At 34.9% G+C, this 16,760-nt stretch overlaps 1 protein-coding gene across 1 annotated transcript in view; it reads right to left on the reverse strand.

Annotated features, from left to right (window-relative positions):
• The window catches only part of MACC1 (MET transcriptional regulator MACC1), a 30,863-nt gene extending 21,496 nt beyond the window's left edge, over nt 1-9,367 (reverse strand). Inside the window, exons 1-3 of the mRNA XM_049785978.1 lie at nt 9,253-9,367; nt 6,424-8,423; nt 2,292-2,480 (exon numbers count right to left, since the gene is read on the reverse strand). Coding sequence (XP_049641935.1) covers nt 2,292-2,480; nt 6,424-8,423; nt 9,253-9,367 — 2,304 coding nt within the window. The remainder of the gene's footprint in view (nt 1-2,291; nt 2,481-6,423; nt 8,424-9,252) is intronic.
• Between the last annotated feature and the right edge of the window lie 7,393 nt (nt 9,368-16,760).

Here is a 16,760-nt window from a genome sequence, read left to right on the forward strand (position 1 = left end):
AAGAAATCCTAAGTGGAGCAGGGAAAATCTCTTCAACAAGTGGTGCTGGCAGAACTGGTTAGCCACTTGCAAAAAAGTGAACATAGACCCCCCCAGTTAACATCATGTACAAAGGAAAAATCCAAATGGATTAAAGACCTTGATATCAGACCGGATACCATAAGGTATAGAGAACAACACATAGGTAAAACACTCTATGTCATTGAGACTAAAGGCATCTTCAAGGAGGAAACTGCACTTTCTAAATAAGTGGAAGCAGAGATAAACAGATGGGAATACATTGAGCTGAGAAGCTTCTGCACATCAAAAGAAAAAGTGCCCAGATCACAAGAGCCACCCACCATGTGGGAGAAACTATTCACCCAATACCCATCAGATAAGGGGCTAATATCCAAAATATACAGGGCACTGACAGAACTTTACAAGAAAAAAAAAATCTAATCCCATCAAAAATCAGGAGAAGAAATGAACAGACACTTTGATTAAAAAAAAAAAAAAAGAAATACAAATGGCCAAAAGGCACATGAAAAAATTCTCCACATCACTAATCATCAGGGAGATGCAAATCAAAACAACTATGAGGTATCACCTCACACCACAGAGATTTGCACACATCACAAAGAATGAGAACAATCAGTGCTGGCGGGGATGTGGAGAGAAAGGAACTCTTATCCACTGCTGGTGGGAATGCCGTCTAGTCCAACCTTTATGGTAAGCGATATGGAGATACCTCCAAAAACTGGAAATTTGAGCTCCCATTCGACCCAGCTATTCCACTCCTAGGAATATACCCTAGGAACACAATAATACAATACAAAAACCCCTTCCTCACACCTATATTTATTGCAACACTATTCACAATAGCCAGGCTCTGGAAACAACCAAGATGCCCTTCAACAGAAGAATGGCTAAAAAAACTGTGGTGCATATACACAATGGAATATTATGCAGCTGTCAGGAGAGATGAAGTCGTAAAATTTTTCTATACATGGATGTACATGGAGTCTATCATGCTGATTGAAATAAGTCAGAGGGAGAGAGATAGACACAAAATAGTCTCACTCATCTATGGGTTTTAAGAAAAATAAAAGTCATGTTTTGCAACAATCCTTAGAGACAATGAGGGGAGGGCTGGAACTTCCTGCTCACTTCATGAAGCTCACCAGAAAGAGTGGTGAGTGCAGTTATAAAAATAACTACATTGAGAACTACCATAATCATGTGAATGAATGAGGGAACTGGAAAGCCTGTCTAGAGTACAGGTGGTGGTGGGGTGGGATGGAGGGAGATTTGGGACATTGGTGATGGGAATATTGCACTGGTGAAGGGGGGGTGTTTTTTACATGACTGAAACCTAATCACAATCATATCTGTAATCAAGATGTTTAAAGAAAGAAAGAAAAAAAGAATCTTTTTTAATATAATATCATATTATATTATATATCATGATATCAGAAGATCATGAATGAACCAATCTATTCCCTTTTCTACTTATTCCACTTATTCCACCTACTTATTCCGCTAACCCTTTATAAAGCCCAGTTGGAGGGTAAAATTATTTGAGTATGAAAGTTCACCATCTCCCGAGTTTAATAGCAACTTCTGAATAAAATTACTTTTTTTGTTTTGAGTCAACCCTTATCTCTTTAGTTTTGGCCTCTGAATGGTGAGTAAACAGTTTGGATTTGGAAAAATGAAACAAAATAATTTTATCAAAGGAATATTTTCATTTTAAAAAAGATGGAGATTGGGCTAAGAAGCAAAGTGCATGCTTTGCATTTTTAAGACCTGGTGGCAAACAAAAATAAAACAGAGCTAAATTTTTATTTTTATGATAAATAAAAATGCCTAATATATTTTGTTATGTTTAATGGTATATATCATTTATAATAATAAAATTTCATTTGATTGGCAAATATTTGCCTTATTCTAAATACTGTCATTTTCGATTTGATTTTTTTATAGTTCATTATATAAAAAATGTGAAGTTCTGACTATTGTTATCTGACCCATGTATTTAGTCCTGCCTACTAACTTTATAGCTCCACAATTTAGTCAGTTCATTCAGCCAAATCTCATGTTATATGAAATCCACTCAGAGAACCATTTCAAAGTTCCTCAATGCCTTTGAAGAGTAAGATGTATAGATGCAAAATAATATCAAGGTTAGAAAGATAATGACTTAATTTAATGGATCTAGGACACTTCTTCAATTAATAATATGTGTATTATAGGCTTGATTTAGATAGTTAGCATGTTTCACTGCAGAGCTAGAGAAAAATATATCCTACCTCATCAGCAACAACTCCAGTCTTTCCTCGATGTGGAATTTCATATGCCTCCACTTGTTGCTTTGTGAGTTTGGCTAACTTTCCTGCCAGTTCTCTCCAGCCTTTTCCAAGCTTGACAGCTGAAGTTAGAATAACAGCCTCTTGGACGATATGTGTTACTACTCCCTGACAATCCATCTTTAGCAGAGCCTGAAGCGACAATGAAATGCAATAAAATCAATGTAAATAATTTAGATTCTTTTCTATACCTTAAAATTTACATTGCATCTAATTTGGATTTTTCATAAATTAATAAAGTTTATTGCATGTTCAAAAATTGACATCCTTTTCCACCACATTCATATTTATGATTTCTAAAATAAAAAATATTGGTTTGCTCTTTACATAAGCCAGTTTTCAATCATAGAAAACATATACTAAATTTAGGGAAAAGTAAAGGACTCACTCAGTAGCTAATCTATGCAGATAATATGTTTCGAAATATTCCTAGATAAAATAGGAAGTCTTAATATTTACTAGACACTTTCAAAGCTGTCCTAAGTTATTATCAGTACATAATTTATAAACCCAGATGTGTTTATTATAATAAAAATTATTTTTTAATAATAAAAATAATACACTTTCCTTTCCGAAAGGCAGGCTCAAGGATTTTTATAAGAAGCAAGAATACTGATTCTGGCATGCATTGATTTTTATTTTATCAAAATATGATTTGAAAAGACCCAGAATTATGTTGACTGCATAAAATAAAGTCATTCTGCCAATTCTGAACAAAGATACGAATATTAATGACTTGAGATATAAAGGAATCTTCTTTTGCAGTCAGTGTAATGATACTAGATATAAACTAGACATCAAAAAAAATAATGTATAACAATACAAACTCTTACTCATCTTATGCATCTTACTTATGCTTCTATTTTTTTGTCAAGTTCTATGCATGTTTCAAACACATCTCAAGTTTTCTTTTGTGCTCTAAGTCCATGTTTAAGACATGGCATTCTACCTTTTCTATGTATTTTATATAAAAGCAGCTACTGGGCCCGAGAGATAGTTCAAGGGAAGAAGTGCATGCTTTGCATTCTGGAAGGCTGGGTTCAGTCCTTGGCTATGCATGATGCTTGAGCACCTTCAGGAGTACCCCCAAATACAGAACTAAATGTTGCTCCTGAGCACCACCACTGTTGTCCCAAAAGAACAAAAATAATTAACTAAAGAAACACATATATATTTGTTAGTTCCTCATCATACAGTGAACCTTGAAATCTTTATCCATTAGTACAAAGTAATATATAAAAAAGAATTACTAAAGAGGGAAATTAGTAGAGTCGGATTATTGAAATGAGTGGACTCATTGGAAGTTCTATAATATAAGAAAAAGTAGTTAGAATAGCAGAGATCCAGTAGGTGCAATAGAGGTGTTTTTAGTAAACTGTGAAATGGGATTAGTAATGTTTGCGTAAGTTATTTTAAGAGAAAAATATACGTGGAATAGTAATATAGGAGTTTAAAATTCAGTTTACAAAAGATAAAATTTCAGAGAAATCATACACTATAATTGTTACCCTGGAATTATGATGTATGGTGAATCAGATAATAAAACTCTTTAGAGATTCTCAAGTGACAAATAGATAAGGTTAGGCAGTTTCAATGTCTACTCTAGAGATAAAAGGGAGACTGGAATCACAGTCTTTATGAGCTCTTCCAGGGACTTATTCTGAATTAACATACAATCCAAAAATTTTTTTTTTTGGGCCACACCCGTTTGACGCTCAGGGATTACTCCTGGCTATGCGCTCAGAAATTGCCCCTGGCTTGGGGGGGACCATATGGGACACCGGGGGATCGAACCGCGGTCCGTCCTACGCTAGCGCTTGCAAGGCAGATACCTTACCTTTAGCGCCACCTTCCCGGCCCCACAATCCAAAAATTTTAAGAGGTGACCTCTGTACAATGTGGTGCATTGTCTTTAGGTCAGACAAGCAAGTCTGAAATTCTTGCACACAGATTATTTAATGCCTCTCCTGGGGCACAAAAGAAATCTAGTCTTTAGAACAACCTTACCAACTCTACTCAGTTAGTTATAAACCACCACAGTGCAGCTATGATCAGATTTAAACAGTCACACAATTTAGCCATTTATTTATTTATTTACCATTAAAAAAATAAGAGGGCAATTTCATTCAAACCTTCATCAGTCTATGCTTGAACATAAGCTAGAAAGGGAATCAGATATTGCAAAATATTTTGCAATCTCAGTAATGAAGATCAGTTTTATCAGCCAAGTGAGGACTTTATAGACTAGAATAATTGAAAGTCTAACACACTATAATGAAAATGTATACTTAATAGTTAGATATTAGGGGACAGGAGTGATAGCACAGCAGTAGAGCATTTGCCTTGCATGCTACCAATCCAGAATGGAACCAGGTTCAATCTTTGGCATCCCATATGGTCCCCCTAGCCTGCCGGACATGATTTCTAAGCACAGAGCCAGGAGTGACCCCTGAGAGTGGCAGGGTGTGTCCCCCAAATAACAAAACAAAAACAATTGGATTTTAGTATGTTCAAAATGTATCTGCTTTCAGTCAATGTAGAATCATAAAAACTGAAGGTGAATAAATATTTCACATATACTTATTTATCTACTAAATAAAAATGATTAATGTCTCTCAAAAATGTCTTTCCTTATTTAGCACCCTGTCGACATATCTAATCTGCTTGTATAGTTCCACTTACCTCTTGCATGGCACTAGTTTTACACATACATATTTGTACATACATATTTACAAATGTCAACACACATAAACAAGTATTTTCCACATACAGTCAAATCTGTTGCAGCAAAGTTTAGAGTAGTTTAAAACAAGTGGCTTTGGAAGAATCTGAGAGATAGTACAAGGACACTTGTCTTGCATGAGACTGACCAGAATTATATCAAAGGCACCCTATATGTTTCGCAGAGCCTGACAGGAGTGATTCCTAAGGACAGAGGCAGAAGCATATCCTAAGAACTACTGGGTGTGCATTGCCAACTGCAAAAGGAGCAATTTTGACACTAAAAAGGATTCATCTGTTATCTTTAATATGAATCAATTGTGGGTGTATAGGAAAATTATCTAACTCTCAAAATTCTATTTCCTCTATTTGTAAAATGATGATACTAGTGATGCATACTTCACAAAGCCATTACAATGGCAAATGAGAACATTATTATTTATACATTCATATTTTAGCCATTTAAGATTGGTTCTTGAGTTATGTTACTTTTCTAACATATAGAATTTCTCTTTTAAAGGCGAAACAGTTCTCCACATTTTTTCTAATTCTCTCCCAACTCTTACTATGATGAATAAAAAAGTGATGTTGAGAAAGACCTATCAAAACAAGAATAAATTATTAAGAAGAAAATGAGCAATACTATTTTGGGAACAATGATGAGTTGCATGCGAAAAAAAACCATTGAATTTCTAAGGTAAAAGATTAATCACATTTTTTAACTATATTAAGTAACATGACAATGGCAATAGCCATGTTAGTTTTGTTTTTATCTTATTTGTATTTGTCTTCATGTTATTAAGTTTCCCTGAACTATTTAGAAATAAGGTAGGGGCCGGCGCAATAATGCAGCAGTAGGGCTTTTGCCTTGCACATGGCAGATGGAGGATGGACCTGGTTCAATCCAGCATCCCATATGGTCCCCCGAGCTAGGAGAGATTTCTGAATGCATAGCCAGGAGTAACCCCTGAGCACCACCAGGTGTGACTCCAAAAAAAAAAACAAAAACAAAAACAAAATATTTAAAAAAAGAAATAATCTAAATACACAAGCCTGAAAGATAAGAGATCTCTTAACTCTTCTGTGATAGCAGAAACAATTACTAAACATTCTTTGAAAGAAGATCCTGGGGAATCTAGTTTCTGAGAAAGCCACAATTTAATCACCAATCTAAGAAAATAAGTTTATTATGTTATAGGAAAAGCAGTACATTTTCAGTAAAACAGCTCTATTCACTTAATTTTGAGTACTGAAAATCTTTTAACCTCTCTCCTATGCTTTGGTGTCCATATTTATTGCCGGGTTAAAAACAGTTCTTAACGTAATTACATTATTGTGTCCAATTAGTACTCACCACAGTAAGTTCATAAAGAAACTTCCTGGTATTTCTATCTGCATGGCAATCTTCTTTTAACATTTTGACAACATGAGACACTTTTTCTGATTGTTTGTCTTCTTGTATTTGATTAAAATCTTCCAGGGCCAGATGTGAATATCCCAGCACATCAGCTAAAACTTTCCAATCAGATACTTTTTCTGACACCAAGGTCAATATAACTGAGTAGACATAAGTCAGTTTTTTAAAGGGCAAGGCAATTTGTTCAAGGAGATTCCTGGTTGTGAAGATATTATGTGACATAGAGATTACTTGTTTTTTGGTAATTATCTTGACATTTTTGCAATGTACTAGTCCAATCTTACCCCTCAATACTCCCACATACCATTCTTTCACTTTGGACTGTCCAATGGCTTTTACCTTTTCTTCTCCAAGAAGAGCCACCGTGTCCCCTTTGAAATACTCAAGTAGATAGTCTATCTTGCTTTGTCTTAATACTGTCTTCAGAGTGACTGCACAATGGGTGAAATTCAATATTTTGTCTTGAAATGTGGGATATTTCATATGCACAATGGGCAACAAAGGAGTTGACTTAACTTCCCTTTTTTGCAGAGCCTTTAGTGGACTAGAGAGCCTTTTTAAATTTGGGGCTGGATCAGGGGTAGTGACAAAAAACTCTGCTGCTGGCCTACCACTAGGGGAATCCACTTGAACTTTAAACACAAAGAAGTGTATTTCTCTGGAGTCAACTAAGGAAAATAAAAACTGTTGATGAACTACTTGGCCTGCCTGTAACTGATTTTGTTTAATTTCTTTCTTTTCTTCTGTATTGACTTCAAAATCAGGATCACAAGAGAAAAGAGAAAGAGTTAAATCTTGCGGCTTCTCAAGCAAGAAGGAATGTTTTCCCCAAAGATGAAACACAACTGGAGATGTGTTTTTTCTACCCTTCTGAACGTCAAAGATCGTAATCTTTCCAGGCATGTAACTATGTGCACAAATTGTGAAAACAGCAGTAAAACTGGGATGTATATATTTGGGTCCATAAATTCCAACTGAAGTGGTTTTGTGAATAAAATTCCAAATGCTTGCACGTGGTGTTTGAGTAGCTTTCACTTGTACAGCAATCACTAGAAACATCACCTGATATAAATCTTTGAGCTTTACTTGGATGGTATCTTTATAAAGGTAGCAATTATTTAACACTGTGAAAGGTCCTTCTTTATCCAAGCTGTATAAACACACCACTTCTGTCATGACTTGACTGAAAGGATCCTTTCTCACTTCAGCCCCGATTTTCATTTCCAGTAAAAGAGCTTCCATTGTGTTAAGGTTGCTCAGCATGATTTTCAAAAGTGGGCTAACGGTGCATGAAAGATCATGGTTAAACATTGATGGAGGATTAAGATAAGCCCTTAGAGATACCTCCTGGAATTCTCCCTCAGCTACATGACCTTGTGGCATATGAACAGTAATATCTGATTCAGGTAATTGTACTGACCCCCCTAGATGGTTTAATTTACAAACTGTCATTGTCTCTGCAACTTGTGTTTGTGCCCAACCAGGACTCTGATTGATTGTATTCAAGTCTAAGCAAGAGCGGGCCAGCTGGCGTTGACTTAACCAAGCCATTTTATAAGCTGTTCGATCATTTTGGAGCCACTCTAAATCTTGTTCAAGTATCTGGTCAGAAATATGGATATTTTGCAGAGCATATGCTGTGTCATCTAAAATATCCAAAAATTCTGAGACACTTTTTGATTTTCCAGATTTTCTTGAGGAAGGCTGCCTTAGTAGTTGATGCATATCAAGTTCATCACCGGAAGAATCAAAAGAATTTCCACTTTCTGTATCTCTAAAAAATAGATAAGGATCTTCCTTTAAGATTGACACATTATTTCTCTTTTTGTTGCTTCTTTGCTGAGTGATGTCATCCAAAAAAGGGTTAGAAGCAGACAATCCGCTCCAAAATGGATTTGTAGCTTTGGAACTGTTTTTGTCATGGCGTACGAAAGCATCTGGACAATTGAGAAGCAAACCTGAGCCTGAATATTGTTATTTTAAAAAAATGCAAAAAATAGATGAAATCACCTTTTATTTTTATTAAAGCTTAATATCGGACATTTTGTTTTCCTTTCACCTCTAGTCTACTACAACTTTAATACTAAATTTGGTCAAATTTTGTGTTGTGAGGAAAGGAAATTATCCTATCATTTCTTTGAAGTATGTAATATTATTTTACTTAAGGCAATGATTGATAGGAAAATAATAATTTAGAAAAAATAATGTAACACATTTCCATAAGCAATTACTAGATTATGCTCACATATTTCTTATTGTCCTGTTTCCCAGGTAGTAAAGAATAATTCTTAAATGACAGAAAAATTCAGTAATTATCCATACTAGCCAAAGCAATGAAATGTAAATCTCAACAGTTTTGACTTCACTTATTAAAAGTTTTCGGTTAATATTCAACAAGTGCAAAAGATAAAAATACATCATCTAACAAGTGAAATATTTTAATATGCAAAATTTTGTATTGAAATATCAAGAACACTGATTTTTTTTGTTTGTTTGTTTTTGTTTTTGGGCCATACTGTTGACTCTCAGGGATTACTCCTGGCTTTGCGCTGAGAAATTGCTCCTGGCTTGGGGGACCATATGGGACACCGGGAAATAGAACAGTGGTCTGTCCTAGGCTAGCACAGGCAAGGCAGATGATTTTCTACTTGCACAACTGCTCCAGGACCAAGAACACTGAATTTTTCAATGAGAAATTAGGCATATAATAAAATTTAAGACTGGAAAATTAGGTAAGCATCATATTTACAATAGTTAAAAATGTACCTGATACATTGCAATTTTTTAAGAATGTTGGGGCTTCCATATCAACCAAATTTCCTTCAGATCTGCTTTGTGAAATTTCTCCTGACCAAAGATGAGCCTTTTCAGTGGTTAACATTTTCCCACCTGTAAAGCAAGTAGAGTTATATAAGTTTATGTATATTTTGTAAACATAGACAGATTGCAAGAGGAAAAAATCTTACTGCATACAAAAATGAATTGGATGGTTGGATGGAACATCTACTTTTTTTGAATAAGATCAGAAGACAAATGTATCATATTAATTATATTTGAACAAACTAAAGTCAACAAAAATGTCCTTTGCTATATGACTGGAAAAATGCATTTAAGAATTTAAGTATTCAAACAGACAAATTGTAATTCAGAATAATATACTATTTAGATTATTTCACTGTTGAGATTTAATCTTGTTTACATATATTTTCTTAGTTTTATTTTATTTCAGAGTACCAAAAATGGGACAAAACTAACCTCCAAAGAAAGTAGGTGGTGGATGATTGATCAAAAAGTAATTACGAATATATAGTAAAACTATCTCATACAGTATATATCCAGGGATTCTACAGATGTCCACTGAGACCCAAGGTTCCCATCTTAGAGTTCGAATTTCTTATCATGCTAAACTTAACTCCTTTGTTTTCTAAACTACATATCCTATACATTCGACTTCTATTTTTGCTTTAATTTTCTTTAATGTTCTTGACATTTTATTTCTAAGTCTCTTGTCTTTCTTTTTTTTTTTTTTTTTTTTTTTTTTTTGTTTTTTGGGCCATACCCGGTAACGCTCAGGGGTTACTCCTGGCTATGTGCTCAGAAGTTGCTCCTGGCTTGGGGGACCATATGGGACACCGGGGGATCGAACCGTGGTCCGTCCAAGGCTAGCGCAGGCAAGGCAGGCACCTTACCTTTAGCGCCACCGCCCGGCCCCAGTCTCTTGTCTTTCAAAGAAATGCCTTTCTGGTATGTAAATGAGAGAACAAATTAAAAGAGAAGCAAAAGAAAAATTAGCAAAAGTAAAATTGTGAAAGAAAATAAAAGAAGAAAAGAAGAAAAGGAGCAGGGAATGTTCCTCAAATATAATCCAAAGTGAATTATTTTTTGGTCATTGTAGGTTTTTTGTATTATTGTTATGGTTTTCTTCCTTTTTCCTTTTCTTCTCTTAGATTGATATTTATACCCTACCGTTTTTTTGCTTGTTTGATTTTTGTCCCCCCCCCCCTTTTTTTTCTTTTCTTCAAACAGAACCACATAACTTGAACCTTCTTGTTCTGCCTCACAAATTGAGGGAGAAAAACAACGGGAGTACCAAGTCCTAACAGTCAGATGAACATTGAGTAGAAATAAAAATGATCAGACTTAAACACCAAATCCAAAGCCAACAACAACATAATTGATATCCAATCTACAACAAGCTAGACACAGAGGGGTCTACTTATACTAGCAGCCAGAGGGATGAAGGAGCAGGGATGGAAGGAGAACAACACTGGTGGTGGGAATGCCCCTGATTTAATGTCACTATGTACCTAAAATATTGCTGTGCAATATTTGTAATTCACTCCAGTCAAAATAAAAATTATTTTAAAATTAAAAAAAAAACAACTCAGAAGATGGCATATTCTAAATGATCAGATGGTAAAATACTAAATTTTCCCTTGAAAGGTGAAACTACATTGAAAGATTGGGTAAAAACCCAAATTATGCAATATGCAAGTTGTACAGAAACTTCAAACTTCAATTGTACAAATATTTTCCTGGAAGATATTCAAAATTCTGTGGTTGATTTTACTAAATCTGATGTACCAAACTAAAAGTAAAAAGGATGTCATCAGTAGCCAGCATTCACTTTGAAATAGAAAAATTAAGTTCATAGTCTTCAAAACAATAAGCAAAGCAAAATAAAATTTTAAAAGAAGTCTAAATGGAAAGATATTAATTCATCAAAATTGACAAAAGCATGGGCTATATTTTCCCCTGTGAACCACATCCAGCTATGCTCAGGAATTACTCCTGGCTCTGCACTCATCACTCCTCATAGGATGCTGGGGACCATATGGGATTCCAGAGAGAGAACCAGGGTTGGCTGTGTGCAAGGCAATCACTGCACCCATCACTGTATTCTCTCCAGCCCTAAAATAAATTAAAGGATAAAAACACATTTAAACACAAAACTATTTTAGGTACCTATCTAAAGTCTTGTGGAGAAAAAAAACATAAAGAAAAAAAGTATATCTAGGGTTCATTTGATTCCAACAACCCTGGTTATAAAACTAAGCTTAAATAATAGTAAAAACAATGTTTCTCTACACATAACTGGGTATGTTTTCTGAAGCAGTTATGATCTTGAAGAACCACAGCATCTCATAAACAAGCAGTCAGTTGGAATTACTTGTGGTAGTAGCATTCATCTTGTCACCTAAGCATATATCTTTATTATATTCCAAACATTGGTTCCAGTGGGACTGTAAACACCTAAAAGATTTAATCACACAGATTTAATTGGAGCCAATCCAGTATTTTCGACTCAGATGATCTACAACTTTTTGCAATGGTTCGTATTTCTAACAAAGAGACAAACAGATGTGTTACTCTATTTTAAAGGGTATGTATATGTATATAGTAATGCTCCTATCTCTTATTTATTTTTTCTTTTTTTCCACACTCAGCAGTACACAGGGCTAACTCCTGACTCTACAGTTATGAATTTCTACTAGAAATGTAGGGGGGATTGATTCTAGATCTGTTACATGCAAAACTAGTACCCTACTCGCTATATTTTCTCTCTAACCTGAGAATCTCCTTCTGAAAACCAGTCTTCCTTTCCCTGGTCAAATAGATTTCAACCTGCCCTTGTTTCTCTCTGTTCCCATATATACCAAACTGTCCTACTTCTATCAAAACCACAATCGTTTTGGTTATACACATAGACATACAGGCACAAATACAAGCATACATGTCACAAAATTTTTTGTCCTAAATCTGTGTTTTCCCTCTATGAATACAAGTTGAACAAAGGGAGATATACTAAAGAAAAAAGGCCTTTGCCAGAACTGCCTATTTACACAGGTGCAAATGGCTCCAGGCACATTTAGCATTTCTGGTGTTTCCTTCCAATTAAATGTCAGGCTTAAGAGTAATACTTGTTCAGATTGGTAATTTTGAAAATTGTCTCAAGAAGCATGAGTCAGTCTCAGTTGGAAGGAGCCACTTGGAAAAGAGGTTTCTTTCCCTACTTCGCTGGGATTTTTGTCAATATGCCTCTCACAGGGCACTTATTTGATCCTGCATGATCCATCCCCACCCCTCATATTTTACTCTTTGTTAATTATTTATACTAGGAGTTAAGTGGCTTGGAATTGACCAACTGTCCGATATGTTAAGAGAGCCAGAAAAAATATTGTTTAGGGACAAGAATAGTGGTTGAAAAGGAGTAATAAGATAAAAATACCATTTATATGGCACAGTTTTTAAAAGGTGTTACTTTAAAATGTATTCCTTTAAAATATAATGGCAGTCATTATATAAAATTGCTATTTTCAATATAAATCAGAGAGATCATTTTGCAGCATGTACTCTGATCTATTTTCTAGCAAATATTAAATCCTGAACTCTCCCAAACAAATGTTTTCATTATTGTATTTAATTTTTTGGCACATGTAATAAATATTAAAAGTACTCCCCTGTAGGCTACACCAATTTTTCATGACAACAAATGCTAAGTGGCTAAAATTTCAGTAGGTGAACTCACAGACTTCTTCACTCTCCATCAAAAAACAAATATCCCCAAATAACTATATGTTTCTTCATCAATACAACCAGTAACATAATCAGTTGTTGGTGGGGGTTACCTGTTGTAATTCTTTGTTTAATATCTTTATTTAAACACCTTTATTACAAATATGATTGCAGTTGGGTTTCAGTCATGTAAAGAATACCCCACCTTCAGCAGTGCAACATTCCCATCACCAGTGTCCCAAATCTCCCTCCTTCCCATTCCACCCCCCCCCCCCACCTGAATTTGAGACAGGCTTTCTACTTCTCTCATTCATTCACATTGTTTTGGTTGTAATTGTGATCATATGATTTATATGTGTGTATATATTGTGTTTGCATGATCTATTCTGTATATAATGTGTATATATAGTGCATATATAGCCTGTATATATACACACTATATATACATATATATAGATACTCTATCATATATCATTAAATCACTTAAAAGTTACATTTTGCTATTATGACCAAAGATTCCATAAATATCATTTAAAAGACCTGGGTGGGAAAATATTAAGCAGTCATTTTTCACCCAAAGGGGTATATAGTTTATAAAATTCCTCAGAGATAACAGTAGGGATCCTGGTACATTTAGCAGCATGAGTAATAGTCCACAATTTCTATTATGTCTCCAATCTTGGTGACACAAAACATCCATCAATATGTCATCTTACTAATAGCATAATGTTAATATATCTATCGGGCACTTACTTTTTTTTTTTTTTGGTTTTTCGGGCCACACCCATTCGATGCTCAGGGGTTATTCCTGGCTAAGCACTCACAGAAATTGCCCCTTGCTTGGGGGGACCATATGGGACGCTGGGGGATCGAACCGTGTCCTTCCTTGGCTAGTGCTTGCAAGGCAGACACCTTACCTCTAGCGCCACCTCGCCGCTCCTTGAGCACTTACTTTTATGCTTATTACCATTCTACCACTGACAGAACTGAAGACCAAGAAAATTCCAATAATTGCTGGAATACATCTCTTAGATTGCACAAATAAGAAACAGGAGCCATAGAACTTTTCTCAGCTTAGTGATCTTATCAAAATCTGTAAAAACAAACAAACAAAAAATATAAATATAAATATAATTACAAGACCTATTATTTAAATATGTCTAGTAATCTGCATAATTTTTTCATTTGTAACTTGTAACTATTCTATATGAGATATACAGATATCTATATATAGATATATAGATATATATATAGATAGATATAAGGAGTTACATTTCCAAATATTATAAGATGTTAAGTAAAAGATACAGCATCTGAACTTAGGTATACTTGACTCTAGAGAACAGAAGTTTGAGCTCTGTTATAATATGACTTACCAATGGGTCAGGCTTTTCTTAATTCGAGAATAACATTTGAGAATACACTTAGGCCTTCTTGCTCTTGGTGTGTGTCTAGTGCCATACTTTCTTTTTAATTTTTTTGAGGAGCTAATTAATCATCAAAAAAAGATAAGACTCATACTCATGAAAACTCAGGCTAAAAACTAAAATGTAGGCCTGAACAGAAAACTATTCTATCTCTGCATTTTGTGAAGGAGACAACATTGCCCTCAGAATGCAGTTGAGTTATCACTCCCACAAGAAGCAAATAGTTACTAAGCTTCTGAGAGATAGAACAAATACCTTTTGTTGTAGAAAACAGCTCATGTATTTTCAGTATTTACATACATTTTGCCCCCGGGTATATCTCCTAAGTTCAACTTTAAGTAATTTATGTTTTTAGAAAATTCAAAGAAAAACCGCTGAAAAAAACTTTCCTTGGCAGCTAGATAATTGTTGGATCTGACATTGACTGTGTAATAATTAAACTCAAGTCATTGTTTTTGGTATCCTCACAGCAAGAGGAGATTTCTGGCTTGTAGTTCAAAGAGGACAAAAGTCAAAGAGTGGTCCAGAAAGAGTGGAAAAATAATGAGATTTTAGTGTCACTAATAAAGTTAAACAGTAGGATATCTACACTCTTTTTTTTTTTTTTTTTTTTTTTTTGGTTTTTGGGTTACACCCAGCAGCGCTCAGGGGTTACTCCTGGCTCTATGCTCAGAAATCACTCCTGGCAGGCTCGGGGGACCATATGGGATGTCGAAATTCAAACCACCATCCTTCAGCATGCAAGGCATAAATGTGCTACCACCATGCTATCTCTCAGGCCCCATGTCCACACTCTTAGTAGGCTCAAAATAGACATTTGTTTTTATCAAAAGCTTCATACCCTCTTGAAAGACACTTTTATAATAAATGATTTTGTGAGATCTCATGTGTTGGTCCCTAGCTAGAGACTTCCTTCTTCATATATGTAAATGTATCTTTGTCAAAGAACAAATAATAGATTTTGCTTTAAAATTTTCCTCCTTGGTACCATGTCATAAAAACCTGGACAATTTTCTAAACATTTCTGTGAATTATATCCATAAAAATAATAAATTTATTTTTATTATTCCTATTATTAGCTACTATATTCTTCATAGTTCTACTTAATAATAAGTTTTCCAACTGGATTTACTCTAGAAGCTTCTCCTCTCATTCAGTTGTTTTGAAATTATGATCTTATTCCTCAAAGAAAAAATGACTGTCCTTGGTGGTATCTAAAACCTGGCTCCTATAGTTAATGCTCTTAGAAAGCTTCAAAAGAGGGCCAGAGAGATAGCACAGCGGTGTTTGCCTTGCAAAAAGCCAATCCAGGACCTAAGGTGGTTGGTTCGAATCCCAGTGTCCCATATGGTCCCCCGTGCCTGCCAGGAGCTATTTCTGAGCAGACAGCCAGGAGTAACCCCTGAGTAACCCCGGGTGTGGTCCAAAAACAAAAACAAAAACAAAAAAAGCTTCAAAAGAAAATTGCATTACTCATACCCACAATTTGGGTTCTTGACAACTGAGGCTCCAGCATTGCATAGGAGCAGATTTTGAAATTATTTCCATATAGGGTTCACTAAACCTAATGAAACAATACACATTTCTGAGCATTACTTTTCTCACCCAGAGTATAAAAATATTATCTACTTTAGATAGTTAATGTAGAGGTATGTGCATTTCAGCTCAAAACACTTTCTTTTGTTTTGGATTTTGCCATACCCAGTGTTAGTCACGAGTTACTTCTGGCTCTGCAGTCATATGGGATGGGGGACCATATGGGATGCCTGAAATCAAATCCTTGTCTATCCTGGATCAGCCTCACTGAGAAAGGAGAAGGCCCAACCCACTGTGCTCTGGCCCCAAAACAATGTTTTTTCCTAAGTTGTAAGCATCAAATGCCTTAAGTCACCAATTACTACTAATTTCTGCTTATAATTATATTTCTAGTTATTTTTATTTGTGTTTTTCTCTGTGTCAATTTTATTACTGGTTTTTGCAAGAGTAGTAAGTGGGTGCTGACAAAGATACAAAAAATTATTGGAAAAACAATGGCAGAAAAGCACTGAAGTTTAATTGCTATTTTAGTTTAATTGATTAGTCAATCTGACAATGCTTTTCACTTCTTTAAATAGGTCTTTTCTGACTATATTTTATGCCTATTTACAACAAATCTCCTTTATTCAATTGCCTTCATATTATAGGAGAATAAGTTAGAATATGTCCAATGTTATTTGCCAAGATAAAAAAAAAACACCTTCTGACATTCTGTATAATCTCAGCGTCTTTCTTGGTTAGAACTTTTGATATTGCTATTAGGTACTTATGTATAATCTAAGGATTTTTTATTCT

The sequence above is a fragment of the Suncus etruscus genome, chromosome 13 (assembly GCF_024139225.1).
Source record: "Suncus etruscus isolate mSunEtr1 chromosome 13, mSunEtr1.pri.cur, whole genome shotgun sequence".
Lineage (NCBI taxonomy): Eukaryota > Metazoa > Chordata > Mammalia > Eulipotyphla > Soricidae > Suncus > Suncus etruscus.